The following is a 20,637-nucleotide window of genomic DNA, read 5'->3' as shown; positions in this document are numbered from 1 at the left end:
CTAGAGCCAGCCAATTTCCCCCATTCAGATAATTATTAAAATCTTCTTCATTTAGGGTGTAAAGGCCAAACCAAAGCCGCCTTATAATTTTTAAGATTGGAAAAATAGGAACAAAGTTTTATACACTCTCGTTTTCCTCCATATTACACGCTGAGAGTTTGTAGTTTCTATCCTCCACCGATGGTTTGTAATTTAGATCGATCAACTTGCCTTCACTACCTATGATATTGTACTAGTATGATAATTGTCAGTTAGATACATCCTGGCATTGCCTGTGGAATTGTGAGATCCGTGCCCATTCCTCTAGCTCTTTCCACCAGCTGGCCCGTGCTGATTCTCCATCACAACCGTCAGCTGTGATTGCACGCGTTCCAAATAATTTAACCAGAAGTCTAACGTAACCTCCTTCCTTTTCATATATCTGTTTCCATTCACGACATCAAAATATATTTTTCTGAATTATCAATTTACAAAAATAATTTGGGAGGCGGTTTGGTTGTAGATTTAAAATATGATATATGTAACTTGTTTGTAGTTTTTGGCTGTATAGATGCAATTTTTGAAAGATGACTCAAGATACAGAACGTAATTTGGGTTGTTAGTTGGCAACAAAAATAATTTCCTAATAAAAAGTCGTTGTGCTGATTCTAATTTATCGCTGTTTCTATATCCCCAGACCTGAGCATTATAAATGAACATAGTTTTTACTACCGAATTGTAACACATGTATTAGTGCTTAGTGGAACACTATTGTTATTAAAACGATTCCTCTACATTGAATTTAGTTCAAATTTTGCCGTTCAAACTTTTTTCTTCAAAACGTAATTCCCAAGAAAACGTTGAACCAAAAACCACTCCCAGATATTTATACTGATTTACCATCTCAATTTTTCTTCTCCCTTGTACCACCACTTATAGGTTGATTTTACCTTGTACCGCCTTTTCTAAATGCCATGATTTTCGACTTATTCAAGTTAACTTAGAGATTCAAATTATCACAGTATATCTCTAAGTTTGCCCAGCTGCTGTTATCGCTAATAACACAATATCATCTGTGTAGACCAACAAGTTTACTCGGTAATCGCCGTAACTGCATCTCTTCTCCAGGGCCCCGAACAGATCGTTTACAAACAGAGAGAACAGTAGGGGACTAAGGATACAGCCCTGTCTCAAGCCCAATATCGTGCTGAACTCCGCTGTTACTTCTACAGTGCACTACACGCCAACTGTTTTCCCTTTATTCAAATTTGTTATCACAATTAACACCCAACTACTGGATTGATATCAGTATTGTAGACGATTTTATTATATTAAGAGGTTCACACACACTTGCAAGTTCAAAATTCACCAACAATTTTCATTAGCAAGTCTATATTTATTCCTACACAAGTAAACAATCATAGTCTTGTATAAGGTTAATTAAAGTGTTCTTTTTAGAAAATGTGTTTTAATTGGTCGATACACTTCGGCGCAGTGTTAGCCGTTTATGGTGTAATAATCTTCATAAATTCCATATAATTTGAAAAATTTTCTCGCCTAATATCAAAATTTAAAAGGAGTGTTATTTTAAAATTATTTATTTACGGAACTATGCATAGAATAGTACATATGTTTTAACAAAGAACGGAACAATATAAAAAGAAAAAAAAAACATTATTATGCTTACACAAACTGGATAATAACGAGTCAAAACTTAAATTAAATTTCAATGACTAATGACGAAAAAGAAAGCTTATAACAGCTTAGTTCAAACATTTGGTAAAATACTGGTTTTTAAAAACCAGTTGTCCAATAATCTTGATGAAAGCTCTTGTCTCAGCGACTATGGAGTAACAATACGCAGATGGAGTGTTGTTAAGTCACGAAAGTGTAATAATAACATATGCTCGCTGTTAAAGTGTGACATTACTATAGTTAGTCAACGTATGTAAGCTGTCTACTAACATTTGACCTGACCGCGTGATTTTTAAGGTGTATTAATTCCCTGAACAACATATTATCCAGGTTACTGTATATTAACATTTTGATAGCAACATAGGTCCATCAGCAATGTTCAAAATAAATACTATCAGCGCTATCTCCTAATTTCAAGGAACTACAGTAACAGGTGCGGACCAGTAAGTATAGGTGGTCAATAAAATCTTCGATACGTTGATTTGTACCTTTACACCATCTCAACAATTTGTCCTCTCAATAATATTATATTTGTGCGAGAAATAAAACATTTTTTTCAAGGGAATCCAAAACCACTTTGTAACTTGTTATATGTTTATGTCATTTTTTGTTTGAAAATAATTATAAATATTGTCTGCTTTGTCACCTAGGGAATAAATATATGTATTGATCTGTTTACAATTACATTCCCTAAAAAGCCCACAAGCTATTCAATGTCTCTCAAATTCAATTTTTCATAACGGCCATTCTGCTCCATTAAATTTAAAATTCCTAGGTGGTTCCATGTATGAATTTGTAATAAAACATTTCTATTCCTCTCTTTGTTGTCAATTTTAGGTGAAATTTTGTCTTCATATGAAGTAACGTAATTTTCCACATATTACTTTTCCTGTTTCTGCTTAATATATTATGCGTTTATATTTGCTGCCTCGATATACTAAAATCCGTTATTTAGAATTAAATCAATGACTGAACATAATATAAGGCAGTGTATAGAAAGGTACTTTGGGATTATACCGACCACACCAGTATGAAGAACACAAAAATAGAAATTTATAGAAACAAACATGATAGAACGAAAAAACAACTCTTCAATTACAAAATTACAAACTTACAAGCATTTCCAGGTATTGTGATCGGTATTGTTGTCGCTGTTATCTTATCTTTCTCGAGAATCCTGATTACGGCAGGCCGCGCGGCATCACGTGATTTGCACGGTACATCATTGCCTTTCCATTACAATTCAATTTATATTTCTGATTAGCCCCTCTAGAATTTGATATTTTACTGATAGGTACTATCTCGAGGGATGTTTTTCTTTCGTCGACATCAGCGCGGGGCAGCACCGAAGGTGCTGTCGAAGCCCGCGCTGATGGCCGGAGGCACTCGCATTTTGGGTGGCGGAATGTGATCAAGAATAAAAACAAGTTTTGAGTGTTTTTTTAATAAAAAGTTTAGTTTGGTAAATGTTTGTTTTTGTTGAATTTTTGTGTTTGGAGAAATGTAGAGGTAAAACACGGAAGTACAACAAAGCGATGCACCAGCTGAACGGGCGGCGAGACTCTGCAATCACGTTATCTACTAGACGCTCGACTTTGACCTCTGTCTGAGGATGGGGAGGTGTTTGCGATAAGACAATTCCTGTTTTATATTGACGAAATATTGTTCTACGCTAATCTAGTAATCAGTAGAAACGAAATGTGAAATAACGATTCATGTCTGGGTGTGGTCGGTATAATCCCAAAGTACCTATAGAAATCTTAAAACACAACTAACTTTTTATATCTACTTTGTCCTCTATAAACAAAGTCAATTAAAAATGTATAATTTTAGTTACTTCCCATTATAACAATTATAGCTATTGAACTTAAATTTTTCAGTTAATTCTGTAATATTTTAGGAATAACCGCAGTTATATTTATAGTACAACAAGGCAGCATGAGTTCCCTCAAAGCCTGTTAGCTATCCATTGTGCTTAGATTTATTTATTTATTCTAAATAAAAAAAAATTGGCTCAGCAATAGGAAATTAGGGATCATTTGGATCAGTGGACACTGGACTGTGGAGTGGAACTTCCTGTCAAAAATAAATACAACACATAATATAACCTCAAATACGAAAAACGTCGATTAAGTAAGTTAACTCTGTATTATATACATTGGATTATAAATCTAGACGTAAGTTCTTTTCCTAGATTTAGGATAATTAACAGTTTACCAAAAGTAAGGAATGTTTCAACAAATTTTATTTTCTTCATAGGAAATAACTATACATTTACTACAATATTTCTTGTATTTACAAGCATATAATGTAACTCTTTATTTCTTTTCTCACAATAATTGACCAATGACAACTCTTGGTGCCTGTTCAGTATTATTTAGTAAAATTGTGTTTTTTGCCCATAAAAGGAAATTTAATTATAGTCACCTTTTTTGATAGTGGTTTAGGACTATACACTTTACTTGATTTTAGGACTATATCACTTGATTTAGGTCCCCTGATATCCTGTCTGGTCTGACTTTTGTTAATAACACCGGGTCAACAATTGATAATAACCTGTTGACAAGTTGCTAAAAATTGAGGCATCACAATAAAACTTAAATTGAAGAAATACTACCAGATTACCTGCACTGTACATAAGTAAATTTAAAGTTGTCCGAACAAAATTAAGTCCCCATTTAGCCTATGCATATTATGGGCTGTTACGTTTGTTGATCCAGGTCAATAACTCACAATAATCTGTTTACTGAGTGTTAAAATTTGACATATTTCAAGGAAAGTTGGATAGAAGAATTATTATTTTAACATTCTTATACATGCTGCGATACAAGTGATTAATGGAACTAACCCAAAAGGTACAAATTTAATAGCTTCAAAAGTGAGTAATAATATTCTGTAAGCATAGAGTATGGGTAAGAATTAGGCTAGCAAATAGTAGTCTATCTATTATTATGGGTAGGGTACGATAAGCGGACCTGGTTTTTTATATCGAAATTGGCAAACGATTATTCTGTTTATTAAAAACCCAGTCTATTTTAGAAAACTACACGACGCCGCGACGTTGCTTTTTCGTGGCTTCAACATGTTGGATTCGTACCGAAAAACCCATTATGTGAAATTTGTGGGAAAGAAACAACTGTAACTGAGAGAGGAGTAAATATGGTCGTCCTCAGTTTTCTTAATTTTGGTTATAATAATTTGTTTGATCACTGTAAGTATTAAGTTCATATTTTAATTTAAAACATATGATTGTTATTGAGGACTATAGGTACTTTTATATCGATTGATAGTCTAGGATTTGAGATGTGAATATTAGGTATCGATGACTATATTCTTCGATATAAAAAACCAGGTCCGCTTATCGTACCCTACCCATTATTATTATGTCAGAATCAGGAAAAAACTGCACAGTTTTCTTTTTAGTTTGTAATGGCATTTTTTTAATCTTTTGTGTACTCTGTAAGTGTTGGGGCTATTTGTTCTCTTGTAGAACAGCTATGTAGAAATGGCTGGACGAGTTTTTAATATTTTTTTTAGGTCTTAAGCGTTTGTGATCATCTCTTATGGGATTGTTTTATTTTACTTATCTGCACTATCTCGAGGAATAATTTGTCACCATTTGTCAACCTTTCTCGCACTGATAGCTGGAGGCGTTACGCTCCTTCTTCTTCTAAGGGACAGCTTATTGCAATGGCTTCTAGAGTCTTTTTGCAAAGTCCAAAAGTGTACTATGAGGCTTATTGGTTTACAATTTTAGCCTTTTTCTGTTTGTATTGTACACAGGTACATATATGTATTAAATTGCTTACCTTATTGCAAAATACAAAAGTAATTATGTTAATTATTTGGATAGATTTCTTACAACAATGTTTACCTCTACAGTGTGCAAATCTACAAATAATAGACGAGCACTGTATGCTTCTGACTTTCAGAAATGATCACAATACTGAAACGGATAACTAGTATATAAAGTGGTATATAATTTTGCTCATAATAAACTACGTTATCAGATTGTTTAATCATAAAATTTAAACACATTTCTTGCCTAAGGAAAACAGGAAATTGGACATCTTTGCAATTCCAGAATCTGGGGCACTCCTACTCTTTGGTGAAAGAGGTTTCTTTCACTCCGACCAAACTTCCATAGGAGATATCACAACTCTGAAGGATTTGTTGAAGGAAATCCTTGAGGCATATGATCAGAGATCATATGCAGAATACAAATGTCTAAATTTCTAGGATTCTAATACTTACTTCTAGAGTATTATTTCTTTGCAGGGATTTTAGTATTGCTGTGGTGATCTATACACATATCCTCCTGAAGAAAATGGATGGAACCACTGATGATCCAGAGAGGGTATGTACTGAATTCAGGTCTAATGAATAAAAAGATTATGTTCAATTAAATAGTAATTACAACTTAATAGTTATAAAGTTTACTTAGCCTACCATGTTCTAAAATTGGATCTGTTCCGATTTAATCTACTTTGATCCAATCTTGCATGATTTGCTCCTGGCAATCTATGGGCAGTTTGACACTGATCTCAATTAAGACATTCTGAAATATTGCATACATTACTATAGTATGAAAATCAACTACCTTGCAACAAAATTTCTTTCATGAATTTTACGACAATGTACAACCTGTAAGTGACTGCTGCTAAAAGCCAGAGTGTTGGCCTTAGCAATGTTTCTGTGTTGTAGCTTTGACTGATTCCCTCTCATAGAAATTTATCACTGGATATGAAAACAAAAATAATTAATTAACATAATATAAATAAACTTTTAACACTTTTTAACTTTTTATTTTTATTACACTATGTACATTTTGGAATCATTGATTCCATCTTCAGGTACGAATGAGGTTAAGTTAATTATAAAATAAATAATTAAAATCAATTTGTCATGTGTTTTTTACTACCTTGGTGGCTAAATTTGTTGTATTTAATTTTATGTGAGATCATTGTATATTGTTTAACCCTTTTAATGCCGACGTGCGCCGCGAGCGCTCGTCACTGTTTATTCGAGAAATGCCGACGTGCGCCGCGAGCGCACGTCACTACGTTTTACGAAAAATGCCGACGTGCGCTGGGGGCGCTCGTCCGGTTTTTGTTATATTGTAGTTTTAATTATTGACCAAATGCCACTAAACTTTGCATACTTTATCTAGACACTACTACTATTGATACAATAAAAATCTTTTTTACTCTATGCTCAACATATGATGACGTATAGGCTATAAGCTGTTTTCAACCTCATTTACATCCAATCATTCAGTGAGCGTCTTTGTTTGCTGTGGTAATACGTTGTTGCTAGGTTATGTTTTAATGGGAATTATTCGTGCTTTTCTTTTGTTTATTTCAGTTTGTTTATATTATTATTAGTTTTGTGATTATTGTAAATAAATTTGACCATGAGTAAAAGAGGGAGATTCATACTTTGTGCTTCTGCAAACACAAGTGTTAAAAAATTTTAAATTATGTACCCTATATTGAAATAATTAATTTTAATTTTATGTAACCTATTTTCTTTATTATTTCAACAAACAATTTTATACATTGGGCTAAACAACACGTGTAAATAAATTGATTTTGAATGAAACTGACCAAAATATGTCTTATTGAATTTTACTGTAAAATGTGGACTTTACAAGGTTTTTGATAAAATGCTGTAACTTCTCTATTTTTCAAAGTAGGTTCTTCAAATTTGGTGTGTGTGTTAACAAATAAATATAGTACAATTGCCAGTGACTACTTTTTATTTAAGGCTAATAATAAAAGTACTTTTATATGTTCAAACTCACTTTTTTTAACTTTTTATTTTTTGTTTTTTACAAATATAAATTATATAAATTTGTAAAAATTGTAATACTCATTAAATTTAAACACCCCACATTATTACGTAAAAAACTACACCTCAATGGATAATTTCCTTCAATAAATAAAAAAGTTATACATTTTTAAAAAATAGTTGTCAAATTATGGGAAAAGGGCCCAGGTGGCATTCTTCGCATGTACTTTTTGAAAACAGGCTGGCATTTTTCACATGGTCACTGAAAAAATGTCTGGCATTAAAAGGGTTAAGAGTCTGTCGAATAATAAATTTTTTGTTAGAAAGTATTTGTCATTTAATAATATATTATGATTAATTTTGGCACTTTTGTAAATTTCAAAATGTTCTAAAGTGGATAATAAGCAACTTTTTTTGCTTGTGTGTAAAATTTCAAGATTGTTTTCGATGTTAGTGTATGTATGGCCGGTGTTATTTAAATGGTCTGCATATTTTGAATTTGATGATGTTTTCAATGCTTTTATGTGTTCATTAAATCTAATTTTGAATGATCGGCCGGTTTGTCCAATATAGTGGGATTGACAATCGTTGCAATTTAATTTGTATACTCCACTATTGTTGAATTTTAAATTTTCATTTTGGTTTGTTGAATTGCTTTTGTTTTTGATTAAAAGTCCAAGGTTGTTCGATGTTTTAAATGCCAATTGATATCCTTGTTTATAAAATGATTTGTTAATTTTGTGACAATGTTTACCAAGGTAGTCTGATTGAATGTATTTGATATCTCTTTCTTCTTTCTTCTTATTTTCTTTCTTTTTGTAGTTCTTCAATAATATATCAATCATGCTTGGTTTATATCCATTATTCTGGGCTATGTATTTAATAATGTTTAATTTTTTATAAAAATCTTCAGTTGTCATTGGAATTTTGTGTAATCTGTCGATCATTGATTTGAATGCAGCCATTTTTTGGTGATATGGGTGATTTGATGAGGAAGGAATAACTAAATTTGTGTATGTCGGTTTTCTGTAAATTTTGAAATTGTGTTTTTTGTTGATCTTGGTTATAGTCAAATCAAGGTAGTTTATTGCGTCACTTTCTTCAATTTCACTGGTAAAATTTAGATTATGATGGATTTGGTTTAAGTAGTTTTTGAATATGTCTATTTGTCTTTCATTTCCTTTGAATAGACATATTATGTCATCAACGTATCTGTAATAATAAATTATTTGTGTTAGATGTTTGTTTTTATCGCTTAGTATGAATTTGTCTTCTATGTTGTCAAGGAATATATCAGCCAATAATCCGGATAGTGGTGATCCCATTGGTAATCCTTCATGTTGTATGTAGTAATTGTTGTTAAATGTAAAGTAATTTTGTTTTAGAGTTATTTTTGTGAGTTCAAGTATTTCTTCAATTTCTTGTGTATTTAGAATGTTCTGTTCTGTTAAATTATTTTTAATTATAAGCATTGTTTCTTGGATTGGAACATTTGTGTATAAATTTGTTATATCGAAGGATACAAACTTACTGTTGTTTGGTATATCTATATAATTAATTTTGTTTACTAGGTCAATACTGTTTTTCAGTCTTATGTCAGTTTTAAATTTGTAATGTTCTTTAATTTTGCTGTCCAAGTATTTTGCTAAATTATAAGAAGGAGCATTTTGATAATTTACTAATGGTCATTCAAAATCATTCAAAATTAGATTTAATGAACACATAAAAGCATTGAAAACATCATCAAATTCAAAATATGCAGACCATTTAAATAACACCGGCCATACATACACTAACATCGAAAACAATCTTGAAATTTTACACACAAGCAAAAAAAAGTTGCTTATTATCCACTTTAGAACATTTTGAAATTTACAAAAGTGCCAAAATTAATCATAATATATTATTAAATGACAAAGACTTTCTAACAAAAAATTTATTATTCGATAGACTCTTAAACAATATACAATGATCTCACATAAAATTAAATACAACAAATTTAGCCACCAAGGTAGTAAAAAAACACATGACAAATTGATTTTAATTATTTATTTTATAATTAACTTAACCTCATTCGTACCTGAAGATGGAATCAATGATTCCGAAATGTACATAGTGTAATAAAAATAAAAAGTTAAAAAGTGTTAAAAGTTTATTTATATTATTTTAATTATTATAAAACACTCTTTGAGGCTACATCTCTAACAAAAATAATTATTAAGTTAAGGATGACTTTTACTTTACCCAGTTTGTAATATATTGAGACTGCCCATTGAACATCCACTTTTCAACAAGTCAGCTGGCTTTGAACATTAGCATCTTGGATATTCACACTGGCTTTTCATTGAAATGTTCTCAAATGTGCTTGACCTTAAAAGGGTTAAGGATTTTATTATGTCTTTGTTGTATAAGAGATGTGATCGTAGTCAGGAGATGAAGAGTTTATTCTTCAAAATTTAATTACCGGAACATTTTTATAAACTGTTAAAAAATGGATATATTGTTGTTTGGATATTGATATTGTTTTTTATTAAATATTATGTCTATTCACACAAGACCTCAAAACCCATACACCATTTCTAATCCCCAGCCCTTCAGTTGTAGCTTTGTGTTAAAAATCTTAAGGATGTGTGTGCTCTGAAGCATGAGAAATATGTTTTTTATACAGGTAAAAATACGGGAAGAGCTATCTCAGATGAGTTTTGAAGACCTCCAAAAACTTAAAGAAAAACTAGGAATAAAGGTCTATAATCAAACTGTATTAGGTGCAAAAAAAGAAAAACCAGAACTCGACTTTAAGAGAGCAAATAAAAACAGGTAATTTTTTATTTTACTTATTAAGTAACGAACTCAGTTGACTCAAATTTTACTTTCTAAAGATGGCTTATTTGCTATTAATATTGATCTTAAAGTAATAGTTTATTTGTTAGTATAATATTAGGGTCCATTTAGTGGGCGATTGAAATTTTCTAATTATTATCAGTCATTTCTTTAATTTGAGAGCAAGTTTGCCTTCTTTTAAAATCACAAGTAGCTTGCAGATTTCTGTTATTTATATTTTTTTTATATATAATAAATGTAATTTTTATTGTATATTCTTTATAAATTTGTACACTTCATACATTTCAGTATGTGGTACACTCAAAATTATATAAAATAAAAAATATCTGAGAATTTAATTAATTTTGTATAACATAAAGTAATAATTTGACTTGCAGGCCCAGAGAAGAGTCCTCTAAGAAAAGAGTACCATTGCTGAGGGACGTAGTTACTATTAAAAAAGACTCGATAAGAGACCCAAGATTTGATAGCTTGTGTGGTGACTTTAATGAGACGGTATGTATAATTATGCTAAAACTAAATCAAAACTCATTTGTTAGTTGTTGTTTTAATGTAATATTTTTATATTTTGGAATGTCTAATGAGATTGCATGTTTTAAGGTGTTAGAGCATGGATTTGATTTACAGATAGTTTCTCTCTGTGACTAGGGCATGTTTTGTCTTTAATTTTCACCTGTAATTACAGACTCTAATGTGACCTGTGAGGATGAACAGAATAAAGCTAAGGATTAGCCTCACTTCTTTTTGTAATGAAAAATATTTGAAGGGTACACGGGAAAGGGGTGAATCAACATTTCACAAATTTTACAGAAGAGGTTGCTTTTAGTTAAAATCTTTTATAGTCTACAAAAATGTGAAGATTTTTAACAGAAAAGTATGCTTTGAAAGCCTTAGTATTATATTAACCATTTGATGTCACTGACTTACTTATAATTTTCTTGTTATGGAAATAAATGTATAACCTTATAAGTATGAATAGGGCTTGAGAAAAAAGGATTCATCTGCAGCAATGAGCTCCGATTTCTCCAGAGTGAAATGTAGAAGGATATAAATGATTCAAAAACTGGATGAAGATTTCACTTTAGCATTAAATTGGTCTTCAATTGGTTTTAAAAAAAAAAAGATCTGAGAACCATCTTGCGATTAAGGTATGATGATTCAGTCACGGAACATTTTACCAGCTTAAGAATATTGACAGTGTATAGCCAGTATATTTTTTATACAATCATTTATGTAAAATATCACAAACTCAATCTTAACACTTTTAAAGAGGTACACTTTTACAATACCAGAAACAAAAACAACATTATATTACCTCATTATGATGACCAAAATGAATGAATTTTTCTATGTTATGACCTAGAAAAATTTAAGAAAAGCACCACCTATGCTGGAATAAAATTTTTAAACTATATTCCCAAAGCAATAAAGGAAATAAATAATTAAAAAAAATCAAAGTATTACTAAAAGACTTTCTTTTGCAGCATGTTTTTTATTCACTAGATGAATTATATTCATTAGGACACTCAATATAACTCATAAACATATAATAGGGTTTTAAGGTTTTTTACAATTATTTTATTAAATCATATGAGTTTTTATAGTATGAATAAAAACATTGTTAATAGTAGTTATAATGTACTTGACACTATTTATTGGATATTTATACATACTAAATAAAGACTTTTTGATTTGATTTGATTTGGTCACAGGTGCTGCATGTATCCTTCCGAGGATACCCAAAGGATGTATGATTCTTATATTATCTTTTACATAAGCCATTTTTCTTTGGACATATTGTACATCTTTGTAACATTTAACTCCTCTGATAAATATAATTTTGAAGAATAATGAAGCCCATAGTGGCTACCTCTTCCTTTAACATGTTCACAGTGGTGTGTATCCCATTGGGTACATATGATCTTTCACAACTACCGTTGTATACACAATTAGGTACACACCAGGCTTTTGTAAAGTGTGTTGTGTGCCCGATGGGGTACACGTTGCTATGTATTTAATTATTCCATTTTTATTGTTTGCCTGTCTTGGTGGTTTGTTAAGATCCAGAGCTTAAACCTCAGACTATTGTGTACCCCATCGAGCGCACGATTGTTTAGTTTTTATGGTAAATTGATTTTTTTAGGTATCCCTGGGGGTGCATGGAGTAAACTTGAAAAACATAATGAAATAATTGCTTTTGTGCAAAATTGCGAAGGCTACATGTCTTCTCGTTATACTTAAATGTTTGACGTAAAAAAAAGGTTACTGTACGGTTTTTTGCCAGTATTAACAAATTTGATGGCAAATAAAAAAGTCCGCAAAAACGCTGACGTCATGAACCTGTTGAATGAGGAAATATGGGATTTTACACTTCTTTGTTTGTCAGTTTATGTGTCTATTATCATATCTGCCACAATGTCTTTGGGAGATATCTCAGTTAGTTTCAAATTCTTGACAAGCTACTAAACTGTTTCTTACTAATGCCATTATGGCAATAAAGGCCTATTTACATAAAACTTTTCCCATTCCACCATCATAAACCCTTTGAATTTTGTGTTTGTTGTATACTGCATCACGCTTTCAGGCATTTTCACTTTTTGTTTGTTGCTGAACTGGAAGGACAGTAATCAAGCCACAAAGATACGAATTCTGTAAATTGTGGATTTCAAACATAATGAGGCACATCAAGTCTTGTTTCTTTCGGCATGGCTTCAAAATACCTAAGGTGGCACTAACAGTCATTTCCCATTTCGTATCCATAAATTTGATTTTTTATTTACATCTTTAATTTTTGCACAAGATTTGTGTTTATTGCTACCATTTTTAATCTTCTTAGATATATCACTGTCACAAATCCCTTCTTCCATGGTACAATAGTAAGATACACTCCTCCACTCAAATTAGAGTGAATAAAATCTTTGAAAATTGCAGGTTCAATTAATAAAACTATAATTAGAGACTATCTACTGCCTGTTATTACACAGTACAATCAGTAAAAAAAATCTTAAATTTAATAAACAAACAAAAAAAGGAGTAATTGGTAAGTTTTTACCAAACAGTCAACCAGTGGTTAATGTTGCAATGAGCCCCTTTATCCTGAGTGATATAATATATGATGAGCACCATTTTCCCATTTGAGCATAGTACGGTATAATAATTTTCTATTTAAAGCTGATGCGTTTAACATATGATTTCCTTCTTTGTTACAATAATTTGAAATTAGACTGAGATACCTTTTGCACTGTTTCATACACTTTGAAATTTAGATATATGAATGGTTGTTGGTTCATTTAGTTGTTTGTAATATATTTAATAACTTTATGGCACTGATATCTGATGTATAGAATAAAAAAAAGTATAAAAATTTCATTACTTCCATAAGATTTTCCATAAGACAAATTTTGATTTAAGTTTGCTACCACATAACTTGGTAAACATTGTTTAGTTTAAAAAGTAAAATAAAGAATGTCTTATTTCATCAGGTAAAATTAGGGTTAAGAAGCCCTCTTTGACATTTCATCTGGGGGCCAGCAGCTTAAAGGTGATTTCTAAACTAACATCATGGCCAGGCAGGCTTGTAAGAACAGGATTGCTCAGCGGTCACCCATCCAAGCAGCAGCCACACTCGATGTTACATGACTCGGTTATCTTACTATCTTATGGTAACTGCTGTACCCGCTACTCTGAGCCTTTAGCAAGATAACCATTTACTCTACTGTTATCTCAAATTATGCTTACAATAACTCCAATGTAGTTAAACACTTTCATAACATTCAAAGTCACACCAATTAGCATATATGAAGTTACATTTTGAGAAGGAAACAAACCAACTTCCTTATAAGAACTGAAAATGGAGCTGACCATAAAGGTGTTAATAGTAGTTGCAAGTTCTAATTTTTCCAATTGATTTTCTTTTGCTTTAAAAATACTGCTTTTTTTAAAAAGTGAGTAGAGCCTGTTTATTTAAAAAGTTTTATTTATTAATATTGGTATGTTTTACAAGTTTTTATAGTTGTAGCAAGTGAATCCAATATTTAGTATTATAGCTATTTACACTCATTAAATTCTAAATATCAACTTACTAAAAACACTATCACATTAAGACTGACAAAAGTGAGACGACTAACACGTACTAGTTGTAACAAGAGGAAGCAGTCCGGCAACCTGCAACTGAGACATCACTTATGGAGACAGTGCTCCAGTCAGTAGTGGAGTTGGGCTACTGTAAACACATGTGCAGATACTATAGCGTGTAGAGAGACAACTTGTTTAAAGGGAGAGTAAAAAACCATTTTATCACTGGAGCTGTTATCACACACCTGTTATTATGGTAAACTGCATTGGTCTATATGCTGGTGGTGTGGCAGCGTCAGCCAGTGATCAATTCTATCTTGCGTACGGCTGCAAGTTAGCCAAACTAACATGGGCAGATGTTAGTTTAAGATTTATATTTCACCAATAAAAATCTTGGCATTACAAAAACTCACATACAAAGTATTTTTATTTGGACCTTTTTATTTATGGTATTAAAATGTAGCTAGGCTCTATGTAATCAGTTTACTGTAAATACCATACAATTTAAAGATCCCATTGAAAAATTTCATAGTTTAATGTTTACAAATAAAAACATTTTGGCAATTTAAAAAAATCTAAAAACCGGCACAATTCATTATTATACAGCTTTACAAACAGCTCATGATTTTGCACAAAATATAAAGTTAAAGAACAAAATACAGACAACAATAAAACAAGCAAAAATAAACTGTAAATTATAAATTTAAGATTTTTCAAGTTGTTCATCAAAACTTAGCTTTGATGAAACAACAAACTTCAGAGCTTGGTTTATATTATAACTAGCTGACCCAGCGAACTTTGTTCCGCCTTAAAGTATTGAATTTTTCCTTTGAGTATTGTGGCGTAAATAAAATTGTTCATCAATTTACTTACCACCAAATGTGTTCCGTTGCACAGTTTTGGCTGGTTAAAGTTTTTAAGCATGATTACAACAACCAAACTTTAGTTTGTAAATTGTGCTGTGGTAAGCCAGGTACATCCAAGGAGTTTAAAAAATTCAATTGGGATAGTTGGTGGCATCACCTTCATTTGCTACACAGTCAATAGATTTGATAAAATTGCAGTGTACCAATGATCTCATTCTGAATTATGTTAGTTTAAGTCATCTACATCTTTATTCTTAGCTACCAAAATTGCTCGCTCACTCAACCATTCATTATTTTTTGAGGTTAGTAATGATGTTTGGCAATACTTTGTTAATGAGTTTGTCTTTCGATGAGACAAAGTTATAGAAATTCGGAGGAAATGAAATCAATCCGCTCGATTCGTCGACAGGTACTCGACGATTACCGATAGTCAGCAATTGCTCAGAGAAATCTTCAGCAGATGTATCCGTTCAACAATGCAACTCTCATGTTTGTTGTCAGCTGAAGTTTCTTAACATAGAATTCGATGATTTGAGGCAAGCGTTTATCTCGTCGGCAGCAGTCGATCTGGGAATTACTGGCAATGTTTGGCGGAAATCGCCAGGCAGTAAAATCATTGAGCCTTCAAAACATCTCGAGTCATTACGTAGATCTTGCAATGTTCGGTAGAGTGCTTGCAATGCACCTTTATGCGCGATTGTGCATTTCGTCCCAGGATGATGATCTTCGATTCTGATAAAACTTTGGCCATAGCGGAGTGCCATATTGCATGTTGGTTTTTTCAATATATTCCAGATTTATAACGGCAATTTTAAGGCAGAATGTGTCGTAACGACATCCTTTTAGTAATGTGGCTGCTATTCCAGAAGAAGCAACTGCAACTGCAACCGCAGTGTTGGATCTTGCACGAACAGTGGCTAAAATTACTGACATGAGGAATGTCTTACCAGTTCCACCAGGGCATCCAGGAAATAGAAACCACCATTTCCATCATCAGTTTGCCTTCATTAATGTATCATAAACTTCCATTTGTTGGGGATTCATCAGGGGTACATTCGTTTGAACTTCTAAATCTAATTCCTGGTGATCATATTTACGTTTCCGTTCCAATTCTCGATTAATGCGTCATTCATTTCACAATTTGGCACTGGCATTCCTAACCTGACTAATAAACTACCGCATATGAGATAGCACATGTCTTCAATCAAAAGCAAGGCCCTATTATGTATCTCCTAATTCATTTCAAGATTGGGATTTCTTGAATTGACACGAATTTGATGTAAAATATCTTCTGCCATATCCTTGTATTTGTGCCATAGGTTAGATGGGTTCGATGGAAAGCATGTCGAAATGATGATAGCAAATAATGTAATCTGACTTGGAGATGCAGAGATAATTGCTTTCAATTGTAAAAAAATAAAAATTTGAATTGTATTATCTGGATAGTAAAGTCTATGTTTTAACAGTGATTGCAGAAACAGTTTGAAAACAAAATTTGCTGTTTCTCTTAAGCTTACTCTATGCTTTCAAACTATAAGTGTAAAGAAATGTAAAATAGTAATTAAATGATATAAACATATGTTTCTTTTTGTCGCATTATACATGTTTTACAAAGAACAGCTGATTAAATTTGAAAAGGCTCTTTCACTTAATAACATATGTTTGCCTGCAATGCATTTCTTATGGGTATTTCTGTAACTTTTAGAGACCAGTGGGGGGGGCGGAATCCTGAATCGGGAACGGGATAAAAAGTATCCTATGTTCTTATATCCCAGTTCTTAGCTACCTCCCTACCAATTTTCAGCCAAATCGGATCAGGCGTTCTTGACTTATAAATAGTGTAACTAACACGACTTTCTTTTATATATATAGATAAAATCTTATAAATATATACTACAATAATTATTTTTATATAAAAGCATTTATTTACAAATAAAAAGATGTTTCCAAATAAATGAAATGTTTATTGATAAATTCTTAATGTTTTTGTTGTGGTGTCCAGTTAAACGGATGTTTGCATTTTATGCATCGCTTTTAGAATGTGTGGCAAATAGGGCTCCAGCACTAAAAGGGTTAAAAAAATCAGTACAGTAAACTTGCTCAGTTGATGAAAATTTGTCTGAAAAAGGGCTGAATGTAATGTTTAGTTATTTTAAAAAGTGATGTAAGTTGATGCTGATTTAAAAAGAAAGTTGAAATGCTAGGTAGGTTGGTGAAGCGGGTTTGCTAGATTTGGACTGTTGACTAATATCAACTCTACAGTTTTTCCTTACCACTGTTTTTTTTTTTTTAAACAGTAGAATCTTTGTATAGTTATGTCATTTATTTATATATTGGATAAATTGAGTAGAAATGTGGAGTTAATCTGTAATTTTTCTCCTCTTTTTCAGGCATTTAAGAATGCATATAGTTTTATAAAAGACATCAAACAAAAGGAGAAAGAAGATCTGTACAAAGAATTAAAAAGGACACATGATGAAGACCGTAAAGGCGAAATCAAATATTTGATTCAGAGAATTGTAAGTACATAAATGTTTATTTTAAAGTAAATCTGTAACTAAGTACAGTAAAATATGAGTAATTAATACCAAATTTTTGACAGATATACTGTTTATATCTGCTAATATACCAGCAAAATATATTAAGATTAATAATAATCTCAAAGTATTATTACAATCATTAAATATTATTATATTAATTAAAAATGAATAATAAGTTAGTATAATTAGTAATCTTTCATTTTTAAAGAACAAGTTCAGTTTATGCTCAGCGTATTTCTTTTTTATTCATTTTCCAGTACTTATTAAACCCAAAAACATAATTTATAAATTTATACAATGCAGAATAATTAATACAAAAGAAAAACTAAAATTTGCTGGGAAAATGAATGACACAAAATAAGACTCTGGAAATACACAGGAGTCACAAGTTTTGACTAGAGTACTGGAAATTCTGTGTTCCGAACTGCTACGCTGGAGCATACTTCATACGAGTAATTCTCAAACTCGTCAAAATTACCCAAGTACTGAGTTGCTTCAAGTACTAAGTAACATTTTCACTGAATTATTACAATTATTACTAAGCCAAAATCTAACTAACATGTTGCTCTAAACCTGATCCTAGATATTGACCTCTTCATACTTTGTGCTACCTGATACACAAATTTTATTGGGATTAGTTCTATCAAATCTAGCATGGAAAAATATCTTTGTAATTTTATTAAACATTAAAATACCATTTTGTTATGTTTTGGTGATAGTACACTTTTATTTGTTTGAATTTAATATCATATTTTTTAATCACGCATTAATTGAATTATGCTTCTAGGAAAACCAAGAAAGAGAAGAAGCACGAAAGCTGAAGAAGGAAGAAAAACGAAAACAGGAGAGAGAACAACAGATTGAAAGTTTACGGCAAGGGAAAATGCCTAAATTTGTCAAAAAATGTAAGTTACTTAAAATGAGTTGTTTCAAGTGTTTGCTTAAACTTTAAATAAACTTAGGAAGGAAGCTTTGTCCCACCATATTTAAATTAGGAATGAGCTCTTTAGAAATCGCTCGATAAAAAAAGCTTGACTTCTCAAATGAAATTTGTATCTTTCTTAGCACAAACCTCTATTAATACCAGAACCAATTTCCTTTTTATAGTTAGACCAATTTTGATTCAAATTGTTGAAGTTTTTGATTTTATTATTTTTTATTATTAAAAATATAAACATATATTCCAGGACCTGAAAAATATTTTGCACTAGCGGGCCCGGCGCGCTTTGCTGCGCATTTCAATAATTTTTTGCAAAAGTTGCCCGCGGCTTCGCACGCAATTTCCCGTTGAAAACAGTACACTATATTCACTTATTCTTTTTCTATCACATTCTAAACATTGCTGAGATAATTGATAGTCGTTCCATCGTGAGCCTCTTGGGCGTATTATGAAGGTATGTACCATATTCCTGCCTCTATCTAGCTGTTACCCACGGCTTCGCACGCAAATCTTAAGAACCGAAGTCCTTATATTACTTAGTAAATTTTTTTTTTTTACTATAATAAATTTTAGATTAAATTAGTTATATCTCCGATGCCACGATTGAGCTTGCTTTGTTGTCTCGATCGAGAGAATATGTACACACGGAGTTTTGAGAACCATACTTCTGTCAAAAAAAACAACTAAGGTTGATTTTATAACATTCTTTATATTTGTAGCCAACGTAAGATAGTAATTATGATATCTGCATTACTCTTCTGATCAAGCATGAGCATGGTTTATATTAAATAAATATTGCAGTTAAAGGTGAATTTTTACGTCAAATTTGAATTGTATTATCTGGATAGTAAAGTCTATGTTTAACAGTGATTGCAAAAACAGTTTAAACAAAATTTGTCGTTTCTCTTAAGCTTACTCTATGCTTTAAAACTATAAGTGTAATATATGTTTACAAAGAACAGCTGATTAAAAATTTGAAAAGACGTTAACATATTTTTGCTGCAATGCATTTCTTATGGGTATTTCTGTAACCAGTGGGGCGGAATCCTGAATCGGGAAAGGGATGGGCATAGCTTATAAACCTTCTCCGTGGAAAAATACATATACGTACAAATTTTCATCATGATCGGTCCAATAGTTCACGATTCCATAAAGGACAAACATACAAACATTCATTTTTATATATATAGATTAGTCATTAAAATGACCTATTTTAGTTGTATATTTCTTCTTTACCATATACTTAATATAAATATTTGTTAAATGGTTTACAGCTGAGAAGAAAGTGTTAGACCTTGTGGAAAGATACGAGGAACTGAAGAAAAGTGGTAAACTGAAGAAACACATTGAGAAGAGGAATAAGAAAAGATTGAAGAAAGATCGTAAAACACTACCTCTGGATAACGACTAGTGAAGTTTACATAGTTTTTTATGACATGACTTATTCTTAATTGTTTGTTTTTATGTATATATTTTTATATAAAACCCAATAAAGTTCTCTGTTTAGAGCTTAAAACATACTTGTTTAACCTTACCAGATACACTAGCATTTTTTTTAATGATAACGGAAAGCAAAAGTTTTATTTTCAACTCTTCTTGTTAATTCACAGGATATTGTAGTGTGTCTGTAGTAGCTTATTACATTTAATAGTCTGTGTGCCATATAATAGTGGTGTGAACACTCATGGCCTCAATATAATCCTTGTACTAAGGCCTGAGTAAGAAAATTAACACACCTCATTATAAAACAGAATTAATTTTTTGTCTCGTACATAAATAGGTAGGATTTGGTGATCTTTGAATTAACTAAAATAAATAATACATTAGAAATTACCAAAGAATGAAATTAACACTTCTGAGAAATTAGCTACTTTGTAATGGCTGATTTTGAATGCAACAATTTTCTGTTTGC

General features: G+C 31.4%; 1 protein-coding gene across 3 annotated transcripts; it reads left to right on the top strand.

Annotated features, from left to right (window-relative positions):
• Nucleotides 1-3,703: 3,703 nt before the first annotated feature.
• On the top strand, nt 3,704-20,241 carry LOC124371717 (ribosomal RNA processing protein 36 homolog). 3 transcript variants are annotated; one of them, XM_046830054.1, is made up of 7 exons: nt 3,704-3,807; nt 5,953-6,031; nt 10,133-10,281; nt 10,683-10,800; nt 17,636-17,764; nt 18,573-18,690; nt 20,000-20,241. In XM_046830054.1, the coding sequence occupies exons 2-7, from the start codon at nt 6,002-6,004 to the stop codon at nt 20,134-20,136; spliced, it is 681 nt and encodes a 226-aa protein (XP_046686010.1). In that variant the 5' UTR covers nt 3,704-3,807; nt 5,953-6,001; the 3' UTR covers nt 20,137-20,241. The 3 variants fall into 3 exon arrangements, with proteins under 3 accessions (XP_046686010.1, XP_046686018.1, XP_046686025.1); XM_046830062.1 differs by lacking the exon at nt 3,704-3,807 and adding an exon at nt 4,143-4,310; XM_046830069.1 differs by lacking the exons at nt 3,704-3,807; nt 5,953-6,031 and adding an exon at nt 7,226-7,365.
• The last annotated feature ends 396 nt before the right edge of the window (nt 20,242-20,637 follow it).

The sequence above is a fragment of the Homalodisca vitripennis genome, chromosome 1, assembly GCF_021130785.1.
Source record: "Homalodisca vitripennis isolate AUS2020 chromosome 1, UT_GWSS_2.1, whole genome shotgun sequence".
Classification (NCBI taxonomy): Eukaryota; Metazoa; Arthropoda; class Insecta; order Hemiptera; family Cicadellidae; genus Homalodisca; species Homalodisca vitripennis.
Note: the sequence above shows the minus strand (reverse complement) of the source record. Positions and strands in the feature narration are given on the sequence as shown.

Bases quoted from the DNA above. Each gene is read 5' to 3' on its own strand.
- LOC124371717 (XM_046830054.1), top strand. From the start codon at position 6,002: ATGGATGGAACCACTGATGATCCAGAGAGG. The intron at 10,801-17,635 runs GTATGTATAATT...CCTCTTTTTCAG, and splicing joins GTGGTGACTTTAATGAGACG to GCATTTAAGAATGCATATAG. The intron at 17,765-18,572 runs GTAAGTACATAA...TTATGCTTCTAG, and splicing joins AATATTTGATTCAGAGAATT to GAAAACCAAGAAAGAGAAGA.